Genomic DNA, 27,612 nt, shown 5'->3' with positions numbered 1-27,612 from the left:
GAGTTACCTGAGCTCGTATGAGAATATAGTGCGTTTTGTCAATCAACTTATGTTGAAATAAATACTGCAGTCAAGCAAGGCAGGCTTTTTCCCATTTTACATTTCAATGAACCGTTAAACAATAAACTAATGTGAAAAAGAACATCTATAATCTATTTATTTTAAACCTAAAGTCGTATTTAATTAACGTTACCGCTCAGACTATAATCAGTGTTCATAATTAGCGTGAATGACAAAATCTTCGAACTTAGAGAACTTTTGTTTCCAAGCAAAATGTTTCAGATTATTAGAAATGGTTTGCTCTTCCTTCTTCAAGGGATTGGTGCCACAGGCAGTACATCGACATGATTCTATTATCATGTATTTGTGTTGATAAACTCTATCTGCACACTTCATAGTTGTTTGATCAATAGCAATTGAAGACGGCTGACAACACAAACAATGTGTTTGAACATAAGGATAGGAAAACAAGTCGATCGTGGCATTCGATGAACAAAAACCGACGCAACTTGTGTATAAAAACGTTCCAACACAGCCATTGGAGTCTGGAACAGTCACTTTCTTCTGAGCGACGTTGCATGGCGGATTAGGTGGATATGTGGGTCGTGGTGCGTTTGTAGTAACGGGTGTTTTTGTAACTATATTTGATCATAGAATTATATGTTAGTTCAACATAGAATGAAGTAAACTAGCTGTTGTAATAGAAAGTGACAACATATTTCATTTTTTATGCATTCTTATTCTCACTTTACGCAAAAAAATTTCATTCTTAGGAAGGAAACTGTTCTGGTTACATAAATTACACAAAATGCCGTTGCGCAACAAAATTATTGCTTTCGAAGTTACAAGAGACACTGTACATTAACATAAATCATAGAATAATCCCAAGAAAGATGGAAGGTTGAAAAGTGGGGCTAATTTTCAGACGTTAGTCGGACGAAAAATACGTGAGAAAGAAATTATGTCGCGTAATTTGTCAAGTCAAGAAGTCTCAGAATAAGAAATTTTATTGTGACAAAATGATTATCGTCCTCCCTCAGAAATGATATGATAACTCCCGTACGCTTATGTTATCAACAATAATATAAAACAGAGACTTTGTCGTGGTGACAAATTTGAATATGGCCTTAAAGAGAGCAATTGTCTTGGTGAATGGACTGAAACCAAATAAAACCACGAAACCCAAGATAAAACCGATGTAACCTTTGAATTTTTTCTCGGTTTCATCTTGAGTTTCGTGGTTTTATTTGGTTTCAGTCCATTCGTCATGGCAATTGCTCTCTTTCAGGCGATAAACAACAATATACCTGGTACACATCTGCAACATTCATTGAATGGAGTACGAAGTTCATAACCCTACAATATGTAAATGTTTACACATGTTACCATAACGCAGGGAAGCCAAGCTAATTACACATGCCTAGAACATAACTGCACCTTGAGTAACTGTGGGGTGGGGAGGGTGGGGAAGGCGTTACATAATTGTACAAAAAGAAGAAGGTCCGATAATTTTCTGTGAAGACAGTGCAAATGAGGTTGATGAAAACTTTACTGTATGACATGACACATTTCTCTTTAATCGTAAGAATGAAGTTCATTTTTTAATTATTTCTTACTACATAATAGCCTTAGCGAGGTCAATGTCTGGTTAATGAAAAAATAAAATGAGCTTACATTTGGACAACTTGTAATCCTACAATGACGTTGACATTTTGGCTTTCCATTGCTGCATTTACATGTCAAACATTCACCCTCTGTCCATGTTTCATTAGGCTAAAAAATTGCATAACTTTTCAGACCCTGCAGATACCACTAATAAAATTTCATTATTATTGAATAGGTTTAAAACACAGAAACATTTCAAACAAGCTCAAACCTTCATAATTTTTCCATTTACCACACAATGACATTGGTCAAGACCAACACAACTTATACCATTGTCAAACGTTCCATCAGGACATTGACATCCGGGAACGCACGATGACTTGTCACATGACGTATTCTGGCAGGTTTTCTTGCAAGAACAACTTTTATAAAGCATTCCCTCACGACATTCTTAAAACAGAAGGATAATGATGCGTCTCAGGATTATATTATGGTCGTTAACTTCATTAATGAAGGAAATGTACACAAGAACCTACTTTTTTGACAGTAACAACACGATTGTGCATTTTCATCAACTAGTTCCTGGCCCTAAGGATAAGATGTTATTTGTCCCATGAAATATTTTAGAAGTGAATCTACTTGGAAATATTAGTCGTAGATTTAGGGTAAGTCAAAATAAATTATGACACATCAATCTTGGATAAAATTACATTTGAAAATCCCCAAAGAGCACTATAACTCATTTAGTCTTTTTGAAATTTGTAATCAATAACATTGATATCAAAGTATTTTGAAATTGACCATCTTTAACCCGCACAGGTAAATAAACAATGGCGTAGGAACGGGGGGTGGCGGTGGGACGCCCTCGAATAATGAAAGTAGGGGCCCCCTCCCCAATAATATGCCACAGGTATATATTATTACAAGTACTTGGGAAATTTTAAGTAAAATATATTATGCTGCGATTTATACAATTTGACATATATACATATGTATTACAGTTGTAAAAGTTGAGACTTTTTTATTATATTGACTATGTATAACTATTGCACTCTACCACCTATAATGCCGGACTGTGCCCCTCCAAAGACTACTTTATACCTACGCCACTGAAGATTATATAAGCATGTGATAAAAATAAAGCTAATGGACAATACATAAATAAAAAGAAAAAAACAAATAATATTTCATCTCCACGACTCACCTCAGGACAAACGGGAATATTACAAGAAGCAACACACACTACTTTAAGAGATTTTTCACACTGACACGTTTCACAATCGCCTCTTTGGAATGATTCAAAAATCTGGAAAAGAAGCTTATGTTAAGGTAATATGTAGCGAAAGGATTTATGAATAAAGAGAACTAGGGATCATAGCAAAGTTTATAAAAACTGCCTTTTGACTTGTAGTTTGAATAAACCATAAAATGTTTCATACATTTATTTCATTTCTTCATTAAGCCAAAAGAAATTTCAGAGTTAAAAAACGGTACATAACAAAATTCACGTAACGCGTAGATTCTGCAAGATTTACTCAATATTCAAGTCAGAACTATTTACATACGTTCAAAAACTATACAGTCTGCAGACACCTTAGATTCCTGAACTCATCTATCGCTTCATGTACGACGCTTTTCGAGAAAGAATTAAGTGTTCTTTACACAACGGACTTTGACAAATTTAGCAAGATGTACAATAAAGGCAATAATTCTCCAAATTTTCGTGACTTTGGCAAAAATGTCTTAAGAATTTCTAAATAAGACAACTAAAACTGTCTAAATAACCTTCGATTCATTGATAACTACATCCAAATCACAACGAATATAAATAGCATTCAACTCCCCCCCCCACACACACACACATTCCCGGAAAGTTTACAATACGCATGACTCGTTTGAATCTTCAATGGTAAAAGGAAGATTTTGATAAATATAATGTGGTCTTACCTGGTATCTTGTTCCATTGTATATGCATGAAGGACTGGAAGTCGTTGTGACATTGGCTGAACCAAATGGTCCAAAAGGAGTTTTGTTCGAAGGTTTGGCTGTTGTTGAATGGGTTGTTGATCCTAAACAAATCAAAAAAAATTTTGCTACTCTATGTTCTATATATTGAGATTTACTAATCTTACTCAGTCTGCAAGTTTTAAATGATTTCCAGATAGAATTGAACATTTTCTTATTTTCTTTGCTACTTATCAAGCCCTTTTCACACCTACTGAGCTTTTCAGTCCTAAAAAATTTTCGATGATTTCATAACACTCATACTTTGATGAAATTAATTCTTACTAAGACAGGGGAGTTCGATGGAAAGAGAAATCAGCAGTTTAAAGAAATAGAGGTTATATAAACTCGAGAAAATAACAGAGGAAGTGAAGATCTTTGGTTAAAAGATTAATCTTATTTATTGGTTTTGAATCCAATTCAATGCTATACATAAATGCACATAAGGATTCCGTCTTGAAACTAGACATATTCCCATCTTATTAGACATAAGAACGTTTCTTTTTGCCAATGACCTTTTCTGAACTTACCAACAGGGGTTGTCTGTGTAGTAAATGATGTGGTTTTTGGGTGAATCGGACAACCAAACAAATCAAAGCGGAGGCAAGGACGCGATCCCCAAGAAATAGGAAATATGACCACAAAACGAGCAACGAACGGATTTAATGTAAAAAAAGCTGTTTTTCTAGATTTGTCAAGGACGTTGAAAACCTAAAACGTAGAAGTTGAATGATAAAATATAACACATCTTTAACTACAATAATTCTCTAAACAACGTTGCTTATATTTAGTATCTAAAAAATATTTCTGTCAATCTCAAAAGAAAAAAATACCAATGCACAAGTGACCACGAGTGCAATTTTAATCGCATGCAAAAACCTATGAATATCCATGTACGTTTTATATTAATTACAGAAATAAAGGTAAATGTGACACTAAATATACTATCAAATAATCAACTCACATGTTTATGTCCATTCACGGGATAAGTAATCCAATGTACGCCGTTTGTGCTGTAACGCAGTGAAAACGACTTAACATGCTGTGAAAAAATTTTAGGTGATCCTTGAATTGCAACACCTGCAATATTTGACGTTGTTAATAGTTCCACGCCCAACCAGGGTGACGTATCATTTTTCCCAGGACACCAAACGCCAGCACTGTTATTTAGACGACCTTCGCTGGATGAAAATGATTTGACGAAGAATGAAAGTTCTTTGCAGGTACTGCTCCATTCACATCTATAAACGACATCAAATACAATCATTACGAATGAGACTTTATAACAACAGCAAAGTAATCATGTGATGAATGGCCAATATTAATTCGTATAGTTTGACTGTATCAGATTGACCGTGCATTATTCAACGTACCAACGCCTAACGAGTCTGCACAAACTGGCTTGCATGTTTCACAGCAGTCCTCAATGACAATTTTGAATGAAGGCGAAGAGCAGTCTCCAATGATGGGACAAGGTTTTGGCATGCAGCTGATTTGATTATTCCAGCAATTACATATATTGCATCCATTTCTCCAGCGGTCACGTGGTTTATAATATGTGCCATTCTGATAGCAAGGGCACTCAACTGGACGAATACAACTACTACCATTAAAAACAGTATTTTTTGGGCAAACACAACCTGGTGTACAGGAATCACCCTGTTGGACAAGAGGAGTTGAAGCAAAGTGCAAGTCCATAAATTGACACTGATCTAAATGTGTCGGAAGGCAATCAGTATACACCTGCAAAAAACATCTTTATGATTAAAAAATTCATGAAACACTTGGAATTTAAATACATAGCACCGAAGGGGGGAAACTAGGGGGCTCTAGCCATTCACCCCCACTTTATCCCCGAAATAAAGTTTTTGCTAACATTTATATATTCAAGCCTAACTTGAAGCAAAGTGAGACGCATGAAATTTAGTAAATAAAAGTCGTTATATTATATTCATACTTCCATAAATATAATGTGTGCAAAAAGCTACTCCTTAGTAAAACAACGTGACAAACAAAACAATATAACTTCATAAAGAAACTGTGTTAAAGAAATGTATCTAAATCATAAAATAGTCACGAATAAAATTGCTACAAAAATCTTTTCTTGATCATTTTAATTGGTTAAAATAGTCAGAACAGATGCATTGTACTTACCATTCCAAGTGGACAAAGTGATGAAGTGGTTGATTGTGTTCCTGTAGGAAATATTGATGGAGTTGTTGATTGTGTTCCTGTAGGCGTTGATTCCCTTGTTGAAGGAGTTGTTGACTGTGTTCCTGTAGGTGTTGATTTCCTTGTTGAAGGAGTTGTTGATTGTGTTCCTGTAGGTGTTGATTTCCTTGTTGAAGGAGTTGTTGACTGTGTTCCTGTAGGAGTTGATTTCCTTGTTGAAGGAGTTGTTGACTGTGTTCCTGTAGGTGTTGACTTCCTTGTTGAAGGAGTTGTTGACTGTGTTCCTGTAGGTGTTGATTTCCTTGTTGAAGGAGTAGTTGACTGTGTTCCTGTAGGTGTTGACTTCCTTGTTGAAGGAGTTGTTGACTGTGTTCCTGTAGGTGTTGATTTCCTTGTTGAAGGAGTTGTTGATTGTGTTCCTGTAGGAGTTGATTTCCTTGTTGAAGGAGTTGTTGACTGTGTTCCTGTAGGAGTTGATTTCTTTGTTGAAGGAGTTGTTGACTGTGTTCCTGTAGGTGTTGACTTCCTTGTTGAAGGAGTAGTTGACTGTGTTCCTGTAGGTGTTGACTTCCTTGTTGAAGGAGTTGTTGACTGTGTTCCTGTAGGTGTTGATTTCCTTGTTGAAGGAGTTGTTGATTGTGTTCCTGTAGGAGTTGATTTCCTTGTTGAAGGAGTTGTTGACTGTGTTCCTGTAGGTGTTGATTTCCTTGTTGAAGGAGTTGTTGATTGTGTTCCTGTAGGTGTTGATTTCCTTGTTGAAGGAGTTGTTGACTGTGTTCCTGTAGGTGTTGATTTCCTTGTTGAAGGAGTTGTTGACTGTGTTCCTGTAGGTGTTGATTTCCTTGTTGAAGGAGTTGTTGACTGTGTTCCTGTAGGTGTTGATGAAGTGGTTGACTGTGTTCCTGTAGGTGTTGATTTCCTTGTTGAAGGAGTTGTTGATTGTGTTCCTGTAGGTGTTGCTGAAGTGGTTGACTGTGTTCCTGTAGGTGTTGATTTCCTTGTTGAAGGAGTTGTTGATTGTGTTCCTGTAGGTGTTGCTGAAGTGGTTGACTGTGTTCCTGTAGGTGTTGATTTCCTTGTTGAAGGAGTTGTTGATTGTGTTCCTGTAGGTGTTGATTTCCTTGTTGAAGGAGTTGTTGACTGTGTTCCTGTAGGTGTTGATTTCCTTGTTGAAGGAGTTGTTGACTGTGTTGTTCCTGTAGGAGTTGATTCCTTTGTTGAAGGAGTTGTTGATTGTGTTCCTGTAGGTGTTGATTTCCTTGTTGAAGGAGTTGTTGATTGTGTTCCTGTTGGAGTTGATTTCTTTGTTGAAGGAGTTGTTGATTGTGTTCCTGTACGTGTTGATTTCCTTGTTGAAGGAGTTGTTGACTGTGTTCCTGTAGGAGTTGATTTCCTTGTTGAAGGAGTTGTTGACTGTGTTCCTGTAGGTGTTGATTTCCTTGTTGAAGGAGTTGTTGACTGTGTTCCTGTAGGTGTTGACTTCCTTGTTGAAGGAGTTGTTGATTGTGTTCCTGTAGGAGTTGACTTCCTTGTTGAAGGAGTTGTTGACTGTGTTCCTGTAGGAGTTGATTTCCTTGTTGAAGGAGTTGTGGACTGTGTTCCTGTAGGTGTTGATGAAGTGGTTGACTGTGTTCCTGTAGGTGTTGATTTCCTTGTTAAAGGAGTTGTTAATTGTGTTCCTGTAGGTGTTGATTTCCTTGTTGAAGGAGTTGTTGACTGTGTTCCTGTAGGAGTTGATGAAGTGGTTGACTGTGTTCCTGTAGGAGTTGATGAAGTGGTTGACTGTGTTCCTGTAGGAGTTGATTTCCTTGTTGAAGGAGTTGTTGACTGTGTTCCTGTAGGAGTTGATTTCCTTGTTGAAGGAGTTGTTGACTGTGTTCCTGTAGGAGTTGATTTCCTTGTTGAAGGAGTTGTTGACTGTGTTCCTGTAGGAGTTGATTTCCTTGTTGAAGGAGTTGTTGACTGTGTTCCTGTAGGAGTTGATTTCCTTGTTGAAGGAGTTGTTGACTGTGTTCCTGTAGGTGTTGATGAAGTGGTTGACTGTGTTCCTGTAGGTGTTGATTTCCTTGTTGAAGGAGTTGTTGATTGTGTTCCTGTAGGTGTTGATTTCCTTGTTGATGGAGTTGTTGACTGTGTTCCTGTAGGTGTTGATTTCCTTGTTGAAGGAGTTGTTGATTGTGTTCCTGTAGGTGTTGATTTCTTTGTTGATGGAGTTGTTGACTGTGTTCCTGTAGGTGTTGATTTCTTTGTTGAAGGAGTTGTTGACTGTGTTCCTGTAGGAGTTGATTTCCTTGTTGAAGGAGTTGTTGATTGTGTTCCTGTAGGTGTTGATTTCCTTGTTAAAGGAGTTGTTAATTGTGTTCCTGTAGGTGTTGATTTCCTTGTTGAAGGAGTTGTTAATTGTGTTCCTGTAGGTGTTGATTTCCTTGTTGAAGGAGTTGTTGATTGTGTTCCTGTAGGTGTTGATTTCTTTGTTGAAGGAGTTGTTGACTGTGTTCCTGTAGGAGTTGATGAAGTGGTTGACTGTGTTCCTGTAGGAGTTGATTTCCTTGTTGAAGGAGTTGTTGACTGTGTTCCTGTAGGAGTTGATTTCCTTGTTGAAGGAGTTGTGTTTGACTGTGTTCCTGTAGGTGTTGATTTCCTTGTTGAAGGAGTTGTTGATTGTGTTCCTGTAGGAGTTGATTTCTTTGTTGATGGAGTTGTTGCTTGTGTTCCTGTAGGTGTTGATTTCCTTGTTGATGGAGTTGTTGACTGTGTTCCTGTAGGAGTTGATTTTCTTGTTGAAGGAGTTGTTGATTGTGTTCCTGTAGGTGTTGATTTCCTTGTTAAAGGAGTTGTTGACTGTGTTCCTGTAGGTGTTGATTTCCTTGTCGAAGGAGTTGTTGACTGTGTTCCTGTAGGTGTTGATTTCCTTGTTGATGGAGTTGTTGATTGTGTTGAGTTAGTGGACGTCATTGTTGACTCAGTGGTTGAAGAATGGATAATAGTAGTTGGCGTTGTACATGTTGGTCCATAGCAGTTCATACAGCCATCGTCGCAAGTACTATTAAGAAGATAATATACAGTATACTACATGACTCATGATGTTGAATAAGGGTTACAACTTAGCTTTTTTCTGCTGTTTGATTTTTGCCGTGTTATTCACATGCTTTTAAGCAAAATGCAAACACAATGACCATTCTTTAATTGACTTCTTCAGCGCTTTCATGATGCAAAAACATAGCTAATACTTAAACTTGACATGTTTGGTGGTTAGTCATGGGAAACATTTGCCATTCTGGTTGAAAAAAATTGACCTCTATATTAACGATGGCTACAGTGAAGATAGTAACAAGGCTGTCAAAGTCATAAGAAACATTGACTGCAATTTGAAAAGATAAATGACGAATATTCGGCTTGTGCAGCGAAGTAGGACTTTTTTAAAAATCAATTCTTGACCAGTAAGATTTTCTACGTTTGTGGAGTAATATAAAGATAGTTGACTGCATGGCAAGTGGCTGTTTTTACATCAAGCTTCTTCTGCTGCGACAACACACAGTGAGGGTGAACACAGAAATAATATTTTCTTATAATTACCATGATTGGCAGTTCAGAATAACGAATGCTTTTGCGCTGTATGTTTTTCCATCCACGTTGCATGGACAATCCTCCCGTCTAATGCACTTGTCATTATGTTTGACGAAGCCATCAGGGCAATGACATCCTTCCACGCAGGCTATAGGACAAGTCGTGTCCTGATAACAGGAGTTTGAACATGTTTTCACACAAGCTGGCCCACATGCCTTGTACACCATTCCTCGTTCACATTGCACAGCTGTTTTTGATAATTAGACAAATTATTTGTGATGACAAAACTATTCATGATGAATTATAAAGAGCAGCTGAAAATTGATTTTGCATCAATTTCGACAGAGACAAAACCCCTCTCTCTCAATAAAAAATATCCTCCGTAATCCCTGACAAAAGTACTTACCACCAACGAGGTTATGTCATTAATTTTAAACAGATTTTTGCATATTATAATTTTTTGCATTTATGATTTGCTATTGACTTAATGAAATTATATACTTACGACACAATTGCTGTGATCTCCATTTTATATGAATGCCGTGACGATTACACTCTCTGGCATAAGCTGCAATAGCCGTGCACATACACTCACAATCACCACTCGTATCACAGCTGCAGGTATCATAATAACAAGCTTGAAAATATTCTTCAGGATTTACCTACAACAGAAATACATTCGATCATGACGTTTTCAAATGCGTTCATCATAAATCACTGAGATGGCCATACATAGAAGTACGCATTCCAAAAAAATCGGCAAGTATTTTTCAGCGTCTATCAGTTGACGGATCAACTTTTTAGACATAAGTCACAAGATGGGGATTCCCCTAGTGCGACTATATATGCAAAGTTTCAACCGGATTTGATTGGATGAGAACATTATCCCCTGTTCTGAACTTTATCTGGTGAGAGAACTAGATGAGAACATTACCCCCTGTTCTGAACTTTATCAGGTGAGAGAACTAGATGTGATCATTATCCTCAGTTCTGAACTTTATCAGGTGAGAGAATCAAAGCTCATCAGACCAAATCTAGTAAAAAATTTGTACATACAGCCACACTGAGTGTCACTCTCTCTTCCACTCCCACAAACCCAATGTGCGCATATACATATACAGTGTTTCCCGACAAATATTGATTGAAACGAGAACATTATAAATGACACAAGACTATTTAATACCAGTTCATGACATGGTTTGAAAACATCTTGTTTGATGATATCACATGATTTCTTTGACCATGCTGATCTTTCTTCGTGAATAGTGCATTGATGTTTTAGTGTTTTCGCATCAGCACAGTATTCACTCATCCTCCATGAATCCCCAAAACTGTTAGGAGATGCTTCAATTAAGCCGGAAGGACTTCTAAAATCGTCAGTTTGATCGTCATTATAATTACCACACAGACCACATGTTTTCCCTAAAATGAAAAAAAAAACACGTTTTTCTATCGCTTTTGCTTAAATCAATATGTTCGCAGACAGTTTGATTTACAATGGTTTGAAAATAAGTACAGAATTCTCCTGAAGAAAAGATTGCGCCTGTAATATACATCAGTTCCAAGCGAGTCGACATATATGAGTCACAGCATTCTCTGCATTCACAGCAATCCCCGCAGTCACTACATTCACCGCACTCACTACATTCACCGCACTCACCGCAATCACTACATTCACCGCACTCACCGCAATCACTGCACTCACTACATTCACCGCACTCACCGCAATCACTGCACTCAATACATTCACCGCAATCACTACATTCACCGCACTCACTACATTCACCGCACTCACCGCAATCACTGCACTCACTACATTCACCGCAATCACTACATTCACTACATTCACCACATACACTACATTCACCGCACTCACCGCAATCACTACATTCACCGCACTCACTACATTCACTACATTCACCGCAATCTCTACACTCACTACATTCACTGCCCTCACTATACATTCACCACATTCACTACATTCACTACATTCACCGCACTCACCGCAATCACTACATTCACCGCACTCACAACATTCACTGCCCTCACTATACATTCACCACATTCACTACATTCACCACATTCACCACATTCACTGCACTCACTACATTCACTACATTCACTACATTCACCACATTCACCACATTCACTGCACTCACTACATTCACTACATTCACCACATTCACTACATTCACCACATTCACCACATTCACTGCACTCACTACATTCACTACATTCACCACATTCACTACATTCACCACATTCCCTACATTCACTACATTCACTACATTCACTACATTCACCACATTCCCTACATTCACCGCATTCACTACAATCACTACATTCACTACACTCACCACATTCACTGCACTCACTACATTCCCTACATTCACCACATTCACTGCACTCACTACATTCACTACATTCACTACATTCACTGCACTCACTACATTCACTACATTCATTACATTCACCGCAATCACCGCATACACCACATTCACCGCATTCACTACATTCACTACATTCACCACATTCACTGCACTCACTACATTCACTACATTCACCACATTCACCGCATTCACCACATTCACTACATTCACTACATTCACTACATTCACTGCACTCACTACATTCACTACATTCACTACATTCACCACATTCACCGCATTCACTACATACACCACAATCACCGCATTCCCTACACTCACCATATTCAGCGAATACTTAAACCACTTCAAACTTAAACCACTTAAATTGAAGGAAATAGATGTAAATACTGATACAAACCTCTGTAACGATTATCAAGGGTGATGTATATTCTTGTTCCAAAATCCCACACAATTGATATTCCAGTAATTGTACGAAAAATAATGTAAAGGCCACTCTTTTCCACAGTAAATTCAGATTTGTTCTTGATCATAGAACGAAACAATGGTTCACGGCCTTGGTCCAAGCTTATTTGAGTACCATTAAGATTGATTGTGATGGCCTTGGTACACGTTACACCACCAGTTCCACAAGGGACATTCTTTGCTTGTATACTGAATGTTTCTGAATTATTAGCACAGTTGTCGCGAACCAACATGTAATTACACGCACCGCAAAATTGATAACGCTTGTTGTCGAACGTTATGAAGTGCGAGTCACCATACACAGAGCATGTTTTAGGGCAGTTCTTTCTAGTGCAACACCAGGTTCGACCAGTGCAAGTACTGAAAACAAAAATTATAACTAAGTGATCTCGTACATAAGAGATCACAAAATAGAAATACTAAATGCCAAGTACTACTACCACTAAATACATTCCTACTTAGCAACATTCATTCCAGGCTAAGTTGAATTGGAAGCCACAATGCTACTTTTGTATTATTAGATAATAGAAGGCACAAAGGTCGCAATAATTATAAAGCTAGCTAATAGGACGGCAGCAAAACAGCCTGTTAAAATTCTAGTGATTCTTTGACTAATTCTAATTCATTCATGTGCGCCATGCAAGTACAAACATATTTATAGCCGTTTCATGCAAGTCCAAAGAAAGTTATAGCCTGGTAAAGCTCATAATGCGTAGACACAAGTAAAAGAGCATACCATGTGTTACAGTCTTCTTTAATTGTTTCTCCACTTTTATAAGTTCTTCCTCCACGATGACAAGGACAATCTTCAGGTGCAACACATGTCCCATTATGAAGTACACGATCTTTAGGACATACACAACCGGGCTTACATGAATGACTTCCACACGGCAAATGAAGATTACGGCATGTCTTTTCACACTCTTTACCACATTTAACATAAGACTGACCCTTTGGACATAATTTCGTTGAAACATCATCAAGATCTACATGTTGTCACAAAAGATATTGTATTAAAAATCATTCATCAGTCTTTTCTTATCACTAGTTATGCTTCCCATTCGATCTTTATCGTCACGCCATCTTAATCTTCACCCCATCTTGATCTCCATCGTATCTTAATCTACATCCCAATTTAATCTCCATCCTATTAATCACCTTTCCATCTTGATCTTAAGCCCCAACATTATTTTCAACCCATCTTATTCACATCACTTGAGCAAGTGTAATATGTTAAAAAACTTACATGAGCATGAACTGTTGCTACACTGAAAACGTCCATTGACGCATTTGCTGCAAAAATTCAGAACAAAAAATCAGAACAAAAAACAAGAAAACGGAATGTACTATTTTCAAGAAGCATTGTGATGTCATGATTTTAAATATCTGTGACGGTGTATACACCACATTTTAACAGAAGTCGGAAACATTTACACGTTTAACGTAATTTTAAAAGTTTTTAGTGGACTCTTGGGCCGTTCGTCGTTACCCAAAGCAAAGATAGAGGAGTGGTCATGCGTAAGCAAAACACGATTTTTCCTTTGGAGTTTGTACTTCAATTAAATTTGACTTATCAACGTGATGAAGATGGTGAATGGTGATTGGAAAAAATGGTGATGATGAAAGATTACTCACCATGATGGGGTTTGTACTTCAATTAAATATGACTTATCAACGTGATGAAGATGGTGAATGGTGATTGGAAAAAATGGTGATGATGAAAGATTACTCACCATGATGGAGTTTGTACTTCAATTAAATTTGACTTATAAACGTGATGAAGATGGTGAATGGTGATGAGAAAAAATGGTGATGATGAAAGATTACTCACCATGATGGAGTTTGTACTTCAATTAAATTTGACTTATAAACGTGATGAAGATGGTGAATGGTGATGAGAAAAAATGGTGATGATGAAAGATTACTCATCATGATGGAGTTTGTACTTGAATTAAATTTGACTTATAAACGTGATGAAGATGGTGAATGGTGATTGGAAAAAATGGTGATGATGAAAGATTACTCAAAATGATGGAGTTTGTACTTGAATTAAATTTGACTTATAAACGTGATGAAGATGGTGAATGGTGATGAGAAAAAATGGTGATGATGAAAGATTACTCACCATGATATACAACGATCCTTTGTTATGACAGAACCAGGGGAGAAAACTTCTCCATCTTTATAGCAAGAGCATTTAGAAATGGGAATACAGTTATCGTCGTCATTTAATATTTGACCTTTTGGGCAAAAGCAGCCGGCCAAACATTCTTCGCTGCAGTCAGTTTTCTTTGAGAGATCGCTACATCTCTGATAACACGATGAGCCACATTCTCGATACCTTTGTCCAGCAATAGGACAGGAAATTTCTTAAAGTAAATAAAAATTAGTTTTGATTGGCTTAGTCACTTCATAAACATTCTATGCCATGTTGGTGTTGCTTTACTACATCTTATACTTCATTAACCATGCATGTATGTCTCTTCCCTCCTCGTATTATCCATGCAGAACGAAATAGCCAATGGGTTATGAGACACCGAGTTTAATGGTTACTTCATGTAACTACAACAATTTATGCTGTTTTCGACATAACAGCTTATGGCATCGTATGGCGAACAATCGATATCAATGAATTGTATATGAAATGATACCAATGGTTTTGTACATTATGTTTTTATTTTAAAGACGTTTTTTCACTATAAGATGTTTTCGTATGAACTAGTCAGCTCTGAAACTAGTCAGCTCTCTAGTTTTTCACTATAAGATGTTTTCCAATAGCAAAGATATAAATCCTATCAATCATTAATACTTTAAGTTTAAAAAACAGCACACGATATCGTGATTTGTGTAGCAAAATCAAAACGTCAACTTACTGCATTCAGGCAAGACGCTCGGATTTCTCCATTCAATTTCAACACCATGCCTTGCGCAGTCATGTGTATACGATGCAACAGCAGTACAAAGACACTTGGTACCATCTTGACAACCACATAAATCGTACCTACATGTATGCATGTAACCCTCATCAGGGTTTACAACATGGTGACATTTCGTGAATGGATTTTGTTTTAGGATATCACACAAGCGATCAGCGTCCTTAGCTCGTTGCACATAAGCTTCACAGGGATGGAGAACATCTTTCGCCGATGGACATGACAGATCAAGTTTCCACGATTCGCCAAAACGTGCAATGTCCGTTTCCAGGTTGTCTTCAATGGTTTTGAAGTCATCTTCTTGATTTTTGTTGAAGTTACCACAAAGACCTTTCGTTTTACCCATCCATCGACTTTGCAGAGTTACATAAACACGACCGAATCCATCCCACGTGATTTCAACTCCATCGTTGGAAATGACTCGTGTAATTAGGGAAGATCCATCCACGACAAAAACTATCAAGAATCAGTTACAACGATAATTATTACAACAAAGGCATCATGAGAAGAACAAAGCAAAAGTATCAAAATTTAAATCGACTTTTATCCAAGAAGCTCTAATTCTTACTATAAATATTAAAGCCCAGCAAAGTGCTTTTAAAAGAGCCATTCAATACAAAAATGACGTATAAAAAGAAATATTTATTTAGTAAGGTCAAACACCTGCGTAGAAAGTCTAAGTTGAAAATAATATTCTTTGGTCATCCTACAATGAAATGGTCCTAGGTCGTTTAAGATTAAAACTGTCTCTTAAATGTAAAAATCCTCGTAGTTCTCCTAAAATTAGAATGAAGATAGGAGTTGCCATTTTCCTGGGGCCTTTCGCTGTGATAATTGAAAGAATTTATTGCGAAAGTATAAACTACAACAACAAGTTAATTTTTTTCATGAAAATTAGAAGCTTACAAAAAAGCATTTCTTTTAATTGCTACGATTTCAAACACCTACGTAGAAAGTTGTATCATTCAAGAAAAACAAGAATGAACTTCATGTTAGCTGTGTTATAACTTACGGTCATGTTTGTACGGGAGAAAGGAAAGATAGTTTCCGTTGACGTTGACTAAACTGTCTTTTTTCAGTTGTATGACATTTTTATCAAAATGGACAGTCACAGATTTCGTGCAAGATAGAGTGTTGTCGACTCCGCAAGGAAAGTTATCAACAACAACCATAAAAGAATCATCCATGGCATCTTTAGCGAGAATATATTTACAATGACCCATAAACGAGAAGTATTTGCCATCAAATGTCCTGTAATGAGGATCGCCTACTGCAGAGCATGTAGCTAGAAAGAAAATACAACAAATTTTATGATGGTAACTTCATTCATCGAACTTTTCTTTCACCTACAGTAATTCCTTACCAGGACACAGTTTCTCGGTACATTGCCATCGACCATCAATACAATAACTATAAATTAAAAGAGAAAGAACTTTGAAAAAGCCCATCGAATAACGTACAAGAAACTAAAGTTCAATTCACATTGTCTCAAACGTGGAAGATTAATCTCTTTTGAATAACAATTTACTGTGAATTTGTAAATTTACTTCAAAAAGTTGACGATTCTTATCTTTTAACAGAAAACAATTTAAAAACAAAAGCAACTTACCAGTCATTACAATCAACGCGAACCTTAGATTTTGCTTTATACCATACTTTATTATGTTCACATAAACAATCCTCGATCTCCTTACAACGTCCATTTTGCAAAACCTTTCCACTAGGACAATGACAACCATCAACACATTGTTCCAAGCAACTAGATTTTGTTCCATGATTGGTGCAAGTCTTTGGGCAGGCAGAGCCACAGGGTTTATAAACTTTACCGCCACTGCATTCAACGGCTTCAATGAATAAAAAATACAATAAACATGCAGCATAAGACATATTATAAAATAAAACAACACAGAGCGTGCACTGATTGGTCTATAGCTGTGCTTGCATGCTTGCATTAGCCAGTGCAAACCAATCTGAGCTCAATCAATCAATAAATAAAAGAGAATTTGCTAATCAATCATGAATACATTCTAGAGGAAAAACTAAAACGTTGGTTTGTTTGGCATTATTGTTATTTTATAAAAGAAATAAAAGATGTTTTTGTGTACTGGCTTATGCAAACCTCGAAGACGTTTAGAGAACTCTCGAGCATGTGCAACACTCAACCTTCGGTCTCGGGCTTGCACTGATCAGCTCTTGAGTTCAAAATATCAATACAAAAATAGAAAAACATATCACGAATGAGCGAAAATGTAACCAAACACAACTACCACAAGTCATTGTGCTGGCATATTTTAACATGCATGAATCTCAGCCTTTTTTGTTTGTAAGTTGAGAAATTCATCGCACAAACCATTGCATACGTACAAAATTACGTGTACTACACTAATGTATGTAAAAAAGTGCTTCAAATATTCGTAACTTACGACAGAGATCTGAACTTCTCCACATCACTGTTATTCCTTTTCTGGCGCATGCTCTCTCGTACTGCGTGAAAGAATCGCATGCGCAGTTTGGATACGAAGTGATATCACAGGAGCAGGCATCTTGCTCACACATTTCAATAAAATGTTGCGGATTAAGACTACCATGACACAATCGAAATGGTGAATGTTTTAAAATTCCGCAAGTACCGCGAATTCTCATCATTTCTGTCACATTCTTTTACTGCATGGTGATATTGTCTCTTTTCTTGAATATTACGACATACTTCATTTATATCAGGTTCACTCCAACTGTTAGCAAACCGTGCCACAGACGTTGTGATCGCGCCACCTTTTGTCGTCAAGTCATCATCGAGAATGCCATTGAAGTTTCCACACAAACCACAAGTCGAATTTCTCATTGACTCGTCCATGCGCACATACACACCGTTACGTCCGTCCCACTTGATTCGAACACCTTCGAAACCGCTAATTAGAATATTGTGCGCAACTCTTCGAATGAACATGCTGTCTACGAAGTACGGCAGTGATATTGGTTTGTCATCGACCGTTACATTGTCAGAATGAAGCTGTAAAATAGTAAACAAATGAAGTTGCTGTGTAGACGGCAGGGTAGTGTTATTTGTTTCTCATAATAAACGATTGGAAACAATAAGATACAAAAACACAGAAGATAAAAGACAACGATAACACATGATAGAAGATGACAACAAAAGATAAGACAACGATAAGACACGATAGAACACGATAAGATACGAATGACGACAAGAGACGAACAGAGTGAAATGACCAAAAATCAACCAAAATAATTTTTAATGTAAAATCGTTTTTTGAAACTCACCAAATGCTTTGGGATTTGTTTCAGACTACGTAAATAAATCATCCAGCATAAATAATTGAATGATTTATACCTTCATAACATAAATAATTGAATTATATTTTATACCTTTATGACAGTTTCTCCAATGAAAATAAACACTGATCGTAAGCAGTCAGTTATGTGTGTGCATTTTGGATCATTCGCCACATGAATACGAAAACTATCACTGCCATCGCAATTTTCTACAAAATTATACTTGCATCTTCCCGGAAAGTAAAAGTATTTTCCATCAAACGTCTGAAAATGCGTTTGGCCAAATGTAAAGCACAAATTGGGATCATTGTACGTGGATGAAACTAAAGCAATAAACAAAAAAAAAGCAATAAAAAAAAGAAGAAGTTTTACACAAGTTCCAAACGTTTTATTTGATACGGAATGTCATCAAATTGCACACAAGTATAGAATTTCAATGCCTAAGCTGCTTGAAAAAGGAAGCACTTTTCATAGGTAAAAATAATAAACAAGAAGTACTTTTATAGCGTGGTAATCTGGCTAAATTGAAATAAGACATATCTCGAATTATGTACCTGCAACTGTTGGCGCAGCAGAAGTTGAAATCGACTCTATAAAGTAACATGAAAAGGACGACTGTATTAGCTATGATGAACTTGTTCAATGGGATTTTACAAAAATCATGATTTAAAAAATGTGTTGAAAAATGTTCCCTTACTTATTTCACAATTCTTTCCATTAAATCCTTCAGGACAACTGCACTTCTCAGGTTGAATGCAACTCCCCAAACCACAACCGCCTCGACAAATAGCTATAAAGTTTATATGGAGATATGTGCATGCTGTTCGAATCAAAATTGTTTTTTCTTCTGGATTGGGCAACTCGTGACACAATTTTTTGAAGCAACGTTGTTAATTTTTCTTACGTTTTCCACAGACTGGTCCAGTCCATCCATTTGAGCACAAACACATGCCAGCACGACATTGCCCTCCATTCTCACATGGAATACGACAAAAATCTGATGAAATAACAGAAAAAATTGGATTTGAGTTTTTTATTAACATAGTTTCTGAACACAATAAAACAATCGCCCCTAAATGGAAGTATCAACAAAGTTTGTCAGCATGAGTAAAGTTTGAATTATTTAAAGGTTTTTCTGCATTACATTCTCTCTAACATTCTTTGAACGTATATATTCAGAAAGATGTAAACATGAACAAATGCCTCGTTTTAAGATCTATAGATATATTTTCAGAGCTGGCTGGTTCGTACAAAATTACTCTTGTAACTGAGCAGCTAGAGATTACAGAGTTGCATTCACAACCTAACTATGCAGGTACTCCATTGTCACTGTTATAGCTGTACATACGCTTCTTTGTGAAATTATACTGGTTTTTGGCGGTGGAGGGAGGGGGATTCATATTTTTGTTCGTGAAACCTGAATGAGTCGTCATGCACTACTGGGGAGTGGATTGGGTTAGAGTTAGCGTTAGGGTTAGGGACATTCTAATAAAAAAAGAATTTTCCTCAACATACCCGTAGAGCATTGTGGACCAGTGTAGTAACGTGGACATGAGCAAGTACCAGGAGCTACACATTCACCTCCATTTTGACATCTTTTTTTACAAATGGCTGAAAAATGCACAACATAATATGTAACCATGAGACTTTTCATAGTAAATATAGCTACTAGACATAAAAACTTCCTATTTATGAGAAGGATGCAGAAAAACTAAAATGAAGAAAAAAATTACGTTGCTAAAAAGTTCACATTGTTAGTAACTAATCTTTTTATACAAAATAACTCGAAAAATGTCAGCCATGTTTCAACTCTTTCAGCCTATTTTGTCTATTTACGTAAAGGGCAAAGTTTACAGTGTGTGTTTTTCAAGTGTTAACTTAAAAAAACCCGTAATTAAACCATCAATAAACTACTTGCCTTTTTGACACCTGTTTCCTGACCAACCCTCATCACATTCACAACGTCCTGGACTTTTGCATTTACCGTGTCTGCAGCCTTGATTGCAGATAGCTGTTCATAAAACAGAATCAGAGTTGAAAAGTGAAAAACGGTAAGCTGTACTCAAGCGTATACAACTCAAAGCAGTTCTATGCTGAAATTCGGTTGTAATTTGTTACCATGCTTGAAACGAAGGAAAGTCATGTTTAGACGTTTAAAAGTGCAGTTAACTATTAGACATAGGAGATGGAATAAACATCGAGCTAATTGAAGATTATACTATTACATCAAAATCAACAAATGATATTAGTTAAATCAATACACATGCATTTTCTGGCAAATCTGAGGTTGTCTAATTTAAAGGCTTGCTTCTCCTCAAATGGTGAACATTAAATATTTGTCGTTATTTGCTATCATTTGAAAACAGTATATTGTTGTAACATATTATATTATAATAATATATCAATTATATACGCTGTATTTAAGCATGAATTTCAAAAACGTTACAAAACAAACACTTACGTGCTTCACAATAAAGTCCTTGATATCCTTTCGCACAAAAACATTTCCCCGCATTGCAAATCCCTCCATTCTGACATGATGGGTTGCATTTCGCTTAAAAAAGATATTTTTACCATTAAAAAATCTGGAATATCGAATAAAAATAAAAAATAAAGAACACGACATCACTTCTAGATTGCCATAAAAATAAACAATTAACCAACCAGCTTCTCTATACGTATTAAATTCTATAAGATGTGTATTTGTATAATACAAAAAAATTCACCAGGAAAATATTTACAGTTTATAAACTTCTTTACACGATCTTTAATCATCATTTATCTTGACGTTATACTTACTTGTACTCAAAATCCTTCGTTTGATGTTTTTGTGTGGATCTTGTGCAACAGCTAAAATGTAAGGAAACATTGCCTGTAAGAAATTAATCAAGCCTTCGAAGAGTTCCTAAACACCTTTGAAATATGTCCATGTTTCTTTTTTTTCGATACAAAAATACGTCGCATACAAATTAATAAGGTTCTTTGAAAACGGTACTACATGTACCACTCTGAAGATGACTACCGCTAAGGTTGTCAAAACGTCAGTCAACATCTACGGTGGCTCACAAGGGACACCACACAAAATAATAAGAATTATACAAAATAAAGATATTAATACAAACACAAAATACACCACACACCTACAAAATAAAAATACACACAAAATACATTATACACACACAAAATACATTATACACACACAAAATAAAAATACACACACAACATATGATCGCGGGCGCTTGCAGTGTCGGATAGCTGACTACTATCAGTTTATTATAAGTTTATTATAACCAGACGTTTACTCCTCATTTGACTATGAAGATGACTACCGCTCAGGTTGTCGAAACGTCAGTCAACAACAAAAGCAGTCCTTCTCAGGACTATACTAACCTGGACGATCTACATTTACAAACATGTAACGATACTCCCGGGTTCAAACCATTTACTTTAGTTTATTATAAGGTTGTAATCAGATATGTGTAATTGTGAATTTAACATGTGGTCGACGAGTACTTGCCATCGTATTTAACAGTTTTAACTGCGAAATAATCTAAACGACATTTGGAAAGGAATCGAAAGCAAGGTCTTGTGATACTGAAGCGAAAAACAAATAAGAGAAATAATAAGCAATTATTGGATGAGGTTGAGCATGATATCAAGAATTATTCAGACCGAGGTCAATGCTTTTTTGCCTGAGCTTCGCTTCTTCCGATAACATTGTTACAAAAATATTTTGAAGTTAAAACTGTTAAATACAACGACAAGTACTAGTCGACCACATTTTAAATTCACAATTACACATATCTGATTACAACCTTATAATAAACTGATAGTAAAAAAAAAATGATAGCACAACGCTATAACCAACAACTACAAACAATAACGAAATAATTAAAAATAATTAGAAATAATTTGGTCGTTATTGTTTGTAGTTGTTGGTTATAGCGTTGTGCTATCATTCTTTGTGTTTAATAACATTCCAACAATTTAACCTTGTGATTAAACTGATAGTAGTCAGCTATCCGACACTGCAAGCGCCCGCGATCATATTTTGTGTGTGTATTTTTATTTTGTGTGTATAATGTATTTTGTGTGTGTATATTTTTATTTTGTGTGTGTATAATGTATTTTGTGTGTGTATAATGTATTTTGTGTGTGTGTAATGTATTTTGTGTATGTATTGATATCATTATTTTCTATAATTCTTATTATTTTGTGTGGTGTCCCTTGTTAGCCACCGTAAACATCAACACCAACAGTCCTTTTCACGACTCTATTAACTTGGACGATATACATCTACAAACATGTAACGATACTCCTGGGTTCAAACCATTTACTTCATATGAAATTAAGCAACGTAATTTCACTCAATGTACTTTGCAACATGTTTATCAAATTTTCTAAGATTTTGGTACAAGGCACAAAAGAGTTCAAACTTTCACCTCATCGAATTAAATGAAATTTTAAACATTTCATTTTCTTTGCGCAAGCGGTTAAAGTTGAGGCTTTACAAACTGCTCTCCGGTTTTCGAGATAAATTTTTTTTATTGTTTTTACTTTTAGATAAACCAGTCTAACCAAACAATGCCAAAATACATACGTAGACGTTAACTCATTTTTTAAACATTTTGATGAAATGATAGTTTTCTAGACATTTTCAAAATGTCTAACTTTTTTGACACACCCTGTATATTACGATCTAAATAATTGGGGACAATTTGAACGCAGAAGCCTTATTCGTTGAAGAGCTCGTTGTAGAAAATACTCGATTCGTTTAATTAGTTGGCAGTAGTTACGTTAAATGATTGATCACATGGGTGTAAAGCACATAAGAGATAGAAGCACACGAGAACAGTCAGTAGGTAAAATTGTGTCCTTTGATATAGTGTACGTGGACAGTAGTGTAATAATAAAATCTCCGTAAGAAGAAAGTCTGCTACTGCTTTTAATGCATATAATGAAAGAAAACGTCAAGCCAATCTTTGCTTACATAAATTTAAAGTAATATATCTACATATATCACACATGAAAAATCAGAATTAATAATTGGATGATTACCTGTCATACAGTCGTCTCCAGTCCAACCATCGCAACATCTTTCCACGACTTTTTGTTCAGTTCTCGGTACTATGCGTTTCGAAGGCACGTTAATAATTCTAAACATGAAAGGGAAACAAAAGAAGTTCACACCGACATCTTTAAAAGTATTTGTTCTTGTCAAATATTTGTGATGCATCGGTCATTGCAAATTCGTGTTTTCATACTAATATATATGTCACGTGACGTGTTGCAGAAATGTGAAGGATAGGGGAAGATTTTCTGGGTGGTGGTGGTGCAGTGGGTGCACACCCCCCAAAAATATTCTCTAACATTTTTTCTAGGATTACAATGCACCCGCCTTGAAAAATCTGCACCCTTCTAGTCAAATGAGCATTGATCCGCCCTGGGGTGAAGATTCATGTTTGTATTTGATCAATGAAAGTTTCATTCTATGTGCCACGTATTCATTAATGTCAGTTTTATTTTAACACTCGACAGTGAATACAAGAAAAAATTCGACAAAACAACATTTTATATGGTTGATAAACCCGGAGTAATTTGGTGCGTTTGAAGCCGTTAATGAAACTTCTCTCTTTTATGATCAATATAATTTTATTCAACACGTAATATGTTAGCAAATGTAAAGTTTTATTATAAAAGAAACAGAATAAAACACGTGCGCTGATTGGTCTATAGCTGTGTTTGCATTAGCCTATGCATCTTTTGTTAAATAATGTTAATGAAAAAGCTAAAGCAATCGTTCACAAAAAATTAAAAACTTCATCTCAATAAGTCTAAATAAACTAAAACCGTATTATTACTTTTAAAATCAATTATACAAAAAACTTGTCAAGATAGGCAACTCTACTTTTTACACCAAAATTTTGACGGTATTCTTTGACGATAAAATAATCGATTTCCAAAGAAATTTCTGAACTTGCTGCTGAAACTCGTTGCTAACAATTATATAATTTTAGGGGTTTTTTATTCTCCGCATGTACTGTATGAACAGACAAATGACACAATAAGTAATTTATCGACGGTCGCGCCAGTACTTCAAACATTGGCGGAGGAGCATTGTCTATTTGTTCTTGTTTACAGACTGTAAAAACAATGATTTTAAAAGACAGTCTTGTAGAAAACAAACGTATAAAACAACGCCCCCGCTTCAAAAGTTGACCCCATTAAGCGGACTAGACATCGCGGTGCTTTAAAAGCTTTCCTTCTGTTCAATATCACCAACAACTTGGGACAAATGGCTTAATATAGCCTTCATTTGTACATTTAAAAAATATAATCGTCCTTATTGAGGTTACAAATAGAAAAAAACTTGCTGGGTAAAGGCTTTACGTGCTCCTAGATTCCTACACGCCAGGCTATTCAACCATTACCAATAACAATATATCAAGTATATAATGGTGATATTAAGGTTGACCTTAGATTAATTGGTTCTTAAACATAGTCACGTTTTATCTCCAACATTGAAGTAAGTTTAATAATATTAACAGTGGTGATCTATTTATGTTTGGTGTCATGTAGTTTTTTTATCTATTTCATTAGATGAAATGTGAAGATATTATACCTGAAGACTTTACACAAATCATCCTTATTTTTAGATCTTTCATTTCCCCTCTTGACTGGAGCACGGAACCAGAAATGACGTGTTTATACTTTTGTTGAAAAATTCTTCGACGTTTGTAATGTGTTCCTCGACGAATTTACAAAAATTTGGCCTCCTACTTTCGCCACGCACCTCCTTTTCCTCATCTTTCTTCAATGCTACTTCGGAAATTCGATCCAATTCCTTTTCACTAATGAAGGAATACAAAATACCGTGCAGATCTGATCAGAACATACGAGGAAATTTTTCAATATTACTTTATATATTTATATGTGTACAAAAATATATCCCGAACAAAAATCAGCCCATACACAGTTGAAATAAACGGAGCGTAGAAACAGTCAACAGAAAATTCTAATTAAAGTAGACATCAATCTTTCGCTCACAGGATGCAATTTCAAGAATAACCAAGTAATTTCATGAATATCAAAGCAAAAAGATGAACCACTCTACAGACAGATTAAGTATAATTCAATCTTCATGCAACTTACAACAAGAGACTTCCATTTGCACCCCATTGTCTTCGTGATACAATAAGAATGACACCAAGAACATATAAAAAAAAATTTCCCCTCATGATAGGAATGAGCAATTTTAAGAAGTGTATCCGATGCAGAAGTATAGAGAAGGATTCTATTGTTTTACAAACTTCAATAAACCAGGTGAACAGTTGACGAAACTATACGCGAAGAGTTCACATAGCAAATGAACAAGTCCAATATGTTATGACAAATTCGTATATCCAATCAGTCATGCGAAAATGGAACGTGCAAGGTCATGACGTGCAAGGTCATCCAGTTGAACACGATAATATACAGGCTGTATCATAAAAGATCGACATATCAATCAATATTTTAAACATGCTTATTATCCCTAAACAACATAGATTTTTAGTCTCAGGGTATTAAAAATGGCTTCAAATGGTATAGTTAAACCGTTGCGAATCACAATAACTAGTGTCCCAAATGCCAAAGGACAAACGTCACTTTGTTTTATAAAACAAACCATATATACAAAATATTAAGTATTGCCTTTCTTTGGTACATTTCCACCAGAATGTCTGCACATGTACATAAATGAAGATAGTTCAACGTTGGTTACTAATGAGAGAAATGATATAATGAAAAAAGAAAATGTACAGCATGTCACGGTAAACATGACCGTGACATGCTGTACATAATTATTCAATCATGCCTTTTGTGATAATAATATTTTGAAGGCACTATGAGCACATTTCGTTCAACTGCAGAGAAGATATAAGGCAGCTTTTCAAAGGAATACAGAAAAAAATGACGACATTGCTACTTAAAGTTGACAGACCGTACAAAAGGGAACATTTCCCGCTGAGAAGCATGGAAAATTCTCGTTAGCAATGTTCTTGTTCTAAAAAGCACAGAGTGATAAAGCCAAAATAGCTAACTTTGATTTGCGTATAATGAATTACCTTTGCGAATTTATAGCTCTACTTTCGTATTTTTTCATGAAATGTACTAATGTTTAAAGATAAAGATAAAGAAATGATATTAATCACTCTCTATTTCCATATTCTATTTATGACGTTTACAGTTGAGCAACTTTGTAGAGTCTACTAAAGTCCAAGTACCACAATCCTTTACAAAAATATGTATTCCTTTTTGAAAGCAATTTTTGGACATTAGTCGTTATTCTAAGAATTGCCTTTAGCCTAGCAGTTCAATTGCTATAATATTGACGTCTGCTCCTAGTGTACAATATCATTATAATTTATGTATGTTCGTGATATTCAATGTTCATTAGAGTTTGCTTCACTAACTAAGCGTAAAAATATAAATACAGTCACAGTACAATGAATAAACGAAACGACCATCTCGACGAGCAACTTTGTGCTATAAATCTACATGGAATACTACAGTGCAGTTAGCCTTACGTTCAATTGACTGGCTGCGATATATGGCCTTAGAATGCTCGTTCACTATACTGTGATGTCGTCAACAAGACTCTCAAACACTCAAAATTGATAGCAAGTTCAGATAATTTACAATTCAAATCGTTGATTGATTTTAACAACTTTATTTCATTGGAAAGTTTCGCATTTTAGACTTTGAACGACAAGATTAGTTATGCGTGGCCATCTGCATGCAATCAGTGCTTCGGCAAACGTTTCGATGAAAGTTTACAAGAGAGGTTACTTTTGCATACGTATCAGGCTTCTTGAATTGATCAACGATTAAGCATTTTTAAATATTGCTTTGAACAGCGTATTTGTCATGGTGACTTAGGTAATTCTTAAAAGAACTGTAGAAAACCAAAAAAAAGATAGCTGTAAAAGACAAGCTTGTCTTCATTGCAAATAGACGTAAATTTCTGTTTTTCATCAAAGCAGAAGTGGCACTTCATGAAAAGCCAGTCTCCCGACTATGCATCGAGTTATTTACCTTCATGGCTATCTTTGTATTGTTCTTCAACCGTTAATATGACAAATACACTGTGCAATGTCTAAGTTTGCAACCACAACCAAATTATTGATTTAAGACTAAACATTCGT

The 27,612-nt window shown here is 35.9% G+C and overlaps 2 protein-coding genes across 2 annotated transcripts; both read right to left on the bottom strand.

Moving 5' to 3' along the window:
- Positions 1 to 132: 132 nt before the first annotated feature.
- LOC124442077 (SCO-spondin-like) lies at positions 133 to 4,174 on the bottom strand. The gene is made up of 9 exons (XM_046992629.1): positions 4,140 to 4,174; positions 3,638 to 3,674; positions 3,553 to 3,603; positions 2,810 to 2,911; positions 2,142 to 2,193; positions 1,877 to 2,055; positions 1,675 to 1,773; positions 1,308 to 1,356; positions 133 to 638 (listed from the first exon to the last, which is right to left on the bottom strand). The coding sequence occupies exons 6-9, from the start codon at positions 2,039 to 2,041 to the stop codon at positions 208 to 210; spliced, it is 744 nt and encodes a 247-aa protein (XP_046848585.1). The 5' UTR covers positions 2,042 to 2,055; positions 2,142 to 2,193; positions 2,810 to 2,911; positions 3,553 to 3,603; positions 3,638 to 3,674; positions 4,140 to 4,174; the 3' UTR covers positions 133 to 207.
- LOC124442190 (mucin-2-like) lies at positions 4,140 to 25,825 on the bottom strand. The gene is given in 30 exon segments (XM_046992707.1): positions 4,140 to 4,320; positions 4,574 to 4,850; positions 4,983 to 5,352; positions 5,764 to 7,261; positions 7,376 to 7,796; positions 8,406 to 8,824; positions 9,358 to 9,595; positions 9,854 to 10,010; positions 10,532 to 10,770; positions 12,136 to 12,560; positions 12,937 to 13,186; positions 13,447 to 13,493; positions 14,326 to 14,569; positions 15,074 to 15,589; positions 16,146 to 16,418; positions 16,497 to 16,543; positions 16,743 to 16,977; positions 17,557 to 17,730; positions 17,732 to 18,143; positions 18,521 to 18,750; positions 18,982 to 19,017; positions 19,125 to 19,217; positions 19,332 to 19,424; positions 19,943 to 20,038; positions 20,346 to 20,438; positions 20,889 to 20,981; positions 21,227 to 21,277; positions 23,486 to 23,583; positions 25,050 to 25,278; positions 25,580 to 25,825. Coding segments are annotated over 27 exon segments (6,831 nt in total). The 5' UTR covers positions 23,493 to 23,583; positions 25,050 to 25,278; positions 25,580 to 25,825; the 3' UTR covers positions 4,140 to 4,320; positions 4,574 to 4,776.
- Between the last annotated feature and the right edge of the window lie 1,787 nt (positions 25,826 to 27,612).

This window comes from Xenia sp. Carnegie-2017, unplaced genomic scaffold (genome assembly GCF_021976095.1).
Source record: "Xenia sp. Carnegie-2017 unplaced genomic scaffold, XeniaSp_v1 HiC_scaffold_1, whole genome shotgun sequence".
Lineage (NCBI taxonomy): Eukaryota > Metazoa > Cnidaria > Anthozoa > Malacalcyonacea > Xeniidae > Xenia > Xenia sp. Carnegie-2017.
The sequence above is the reverse complement of the archived record's forward strand: the minus strand, read 5'-3'. Positions and strand labels throughout refer to the sequence as shown.

Excerpts from the sequence above, each read along its gene's own strand:
- LOC124442077 (XM_046992629.1), bottom strand. The coding sequence starts at position 2,041 with ATGCTTTATAAAAGTTGTTCTTGCAAGAAAACCTGCCAGAATACGTCA. Across the intron at positions 1,774-1,876 it reads TAAATGGAAAAATTATGAAG|CCTAATGAAACATGGACAGA; the intron begins GTTTGAGCTTGT and ends GCAATTTTTTAG. Across the intron at positions 1,357-1,674 it reads GGATTACAAGTTGTCCAAAT|GGTTATGAACTTCGTACTCC; the intron begins GTAAGCTCATTT and ends TACATATTGTAG.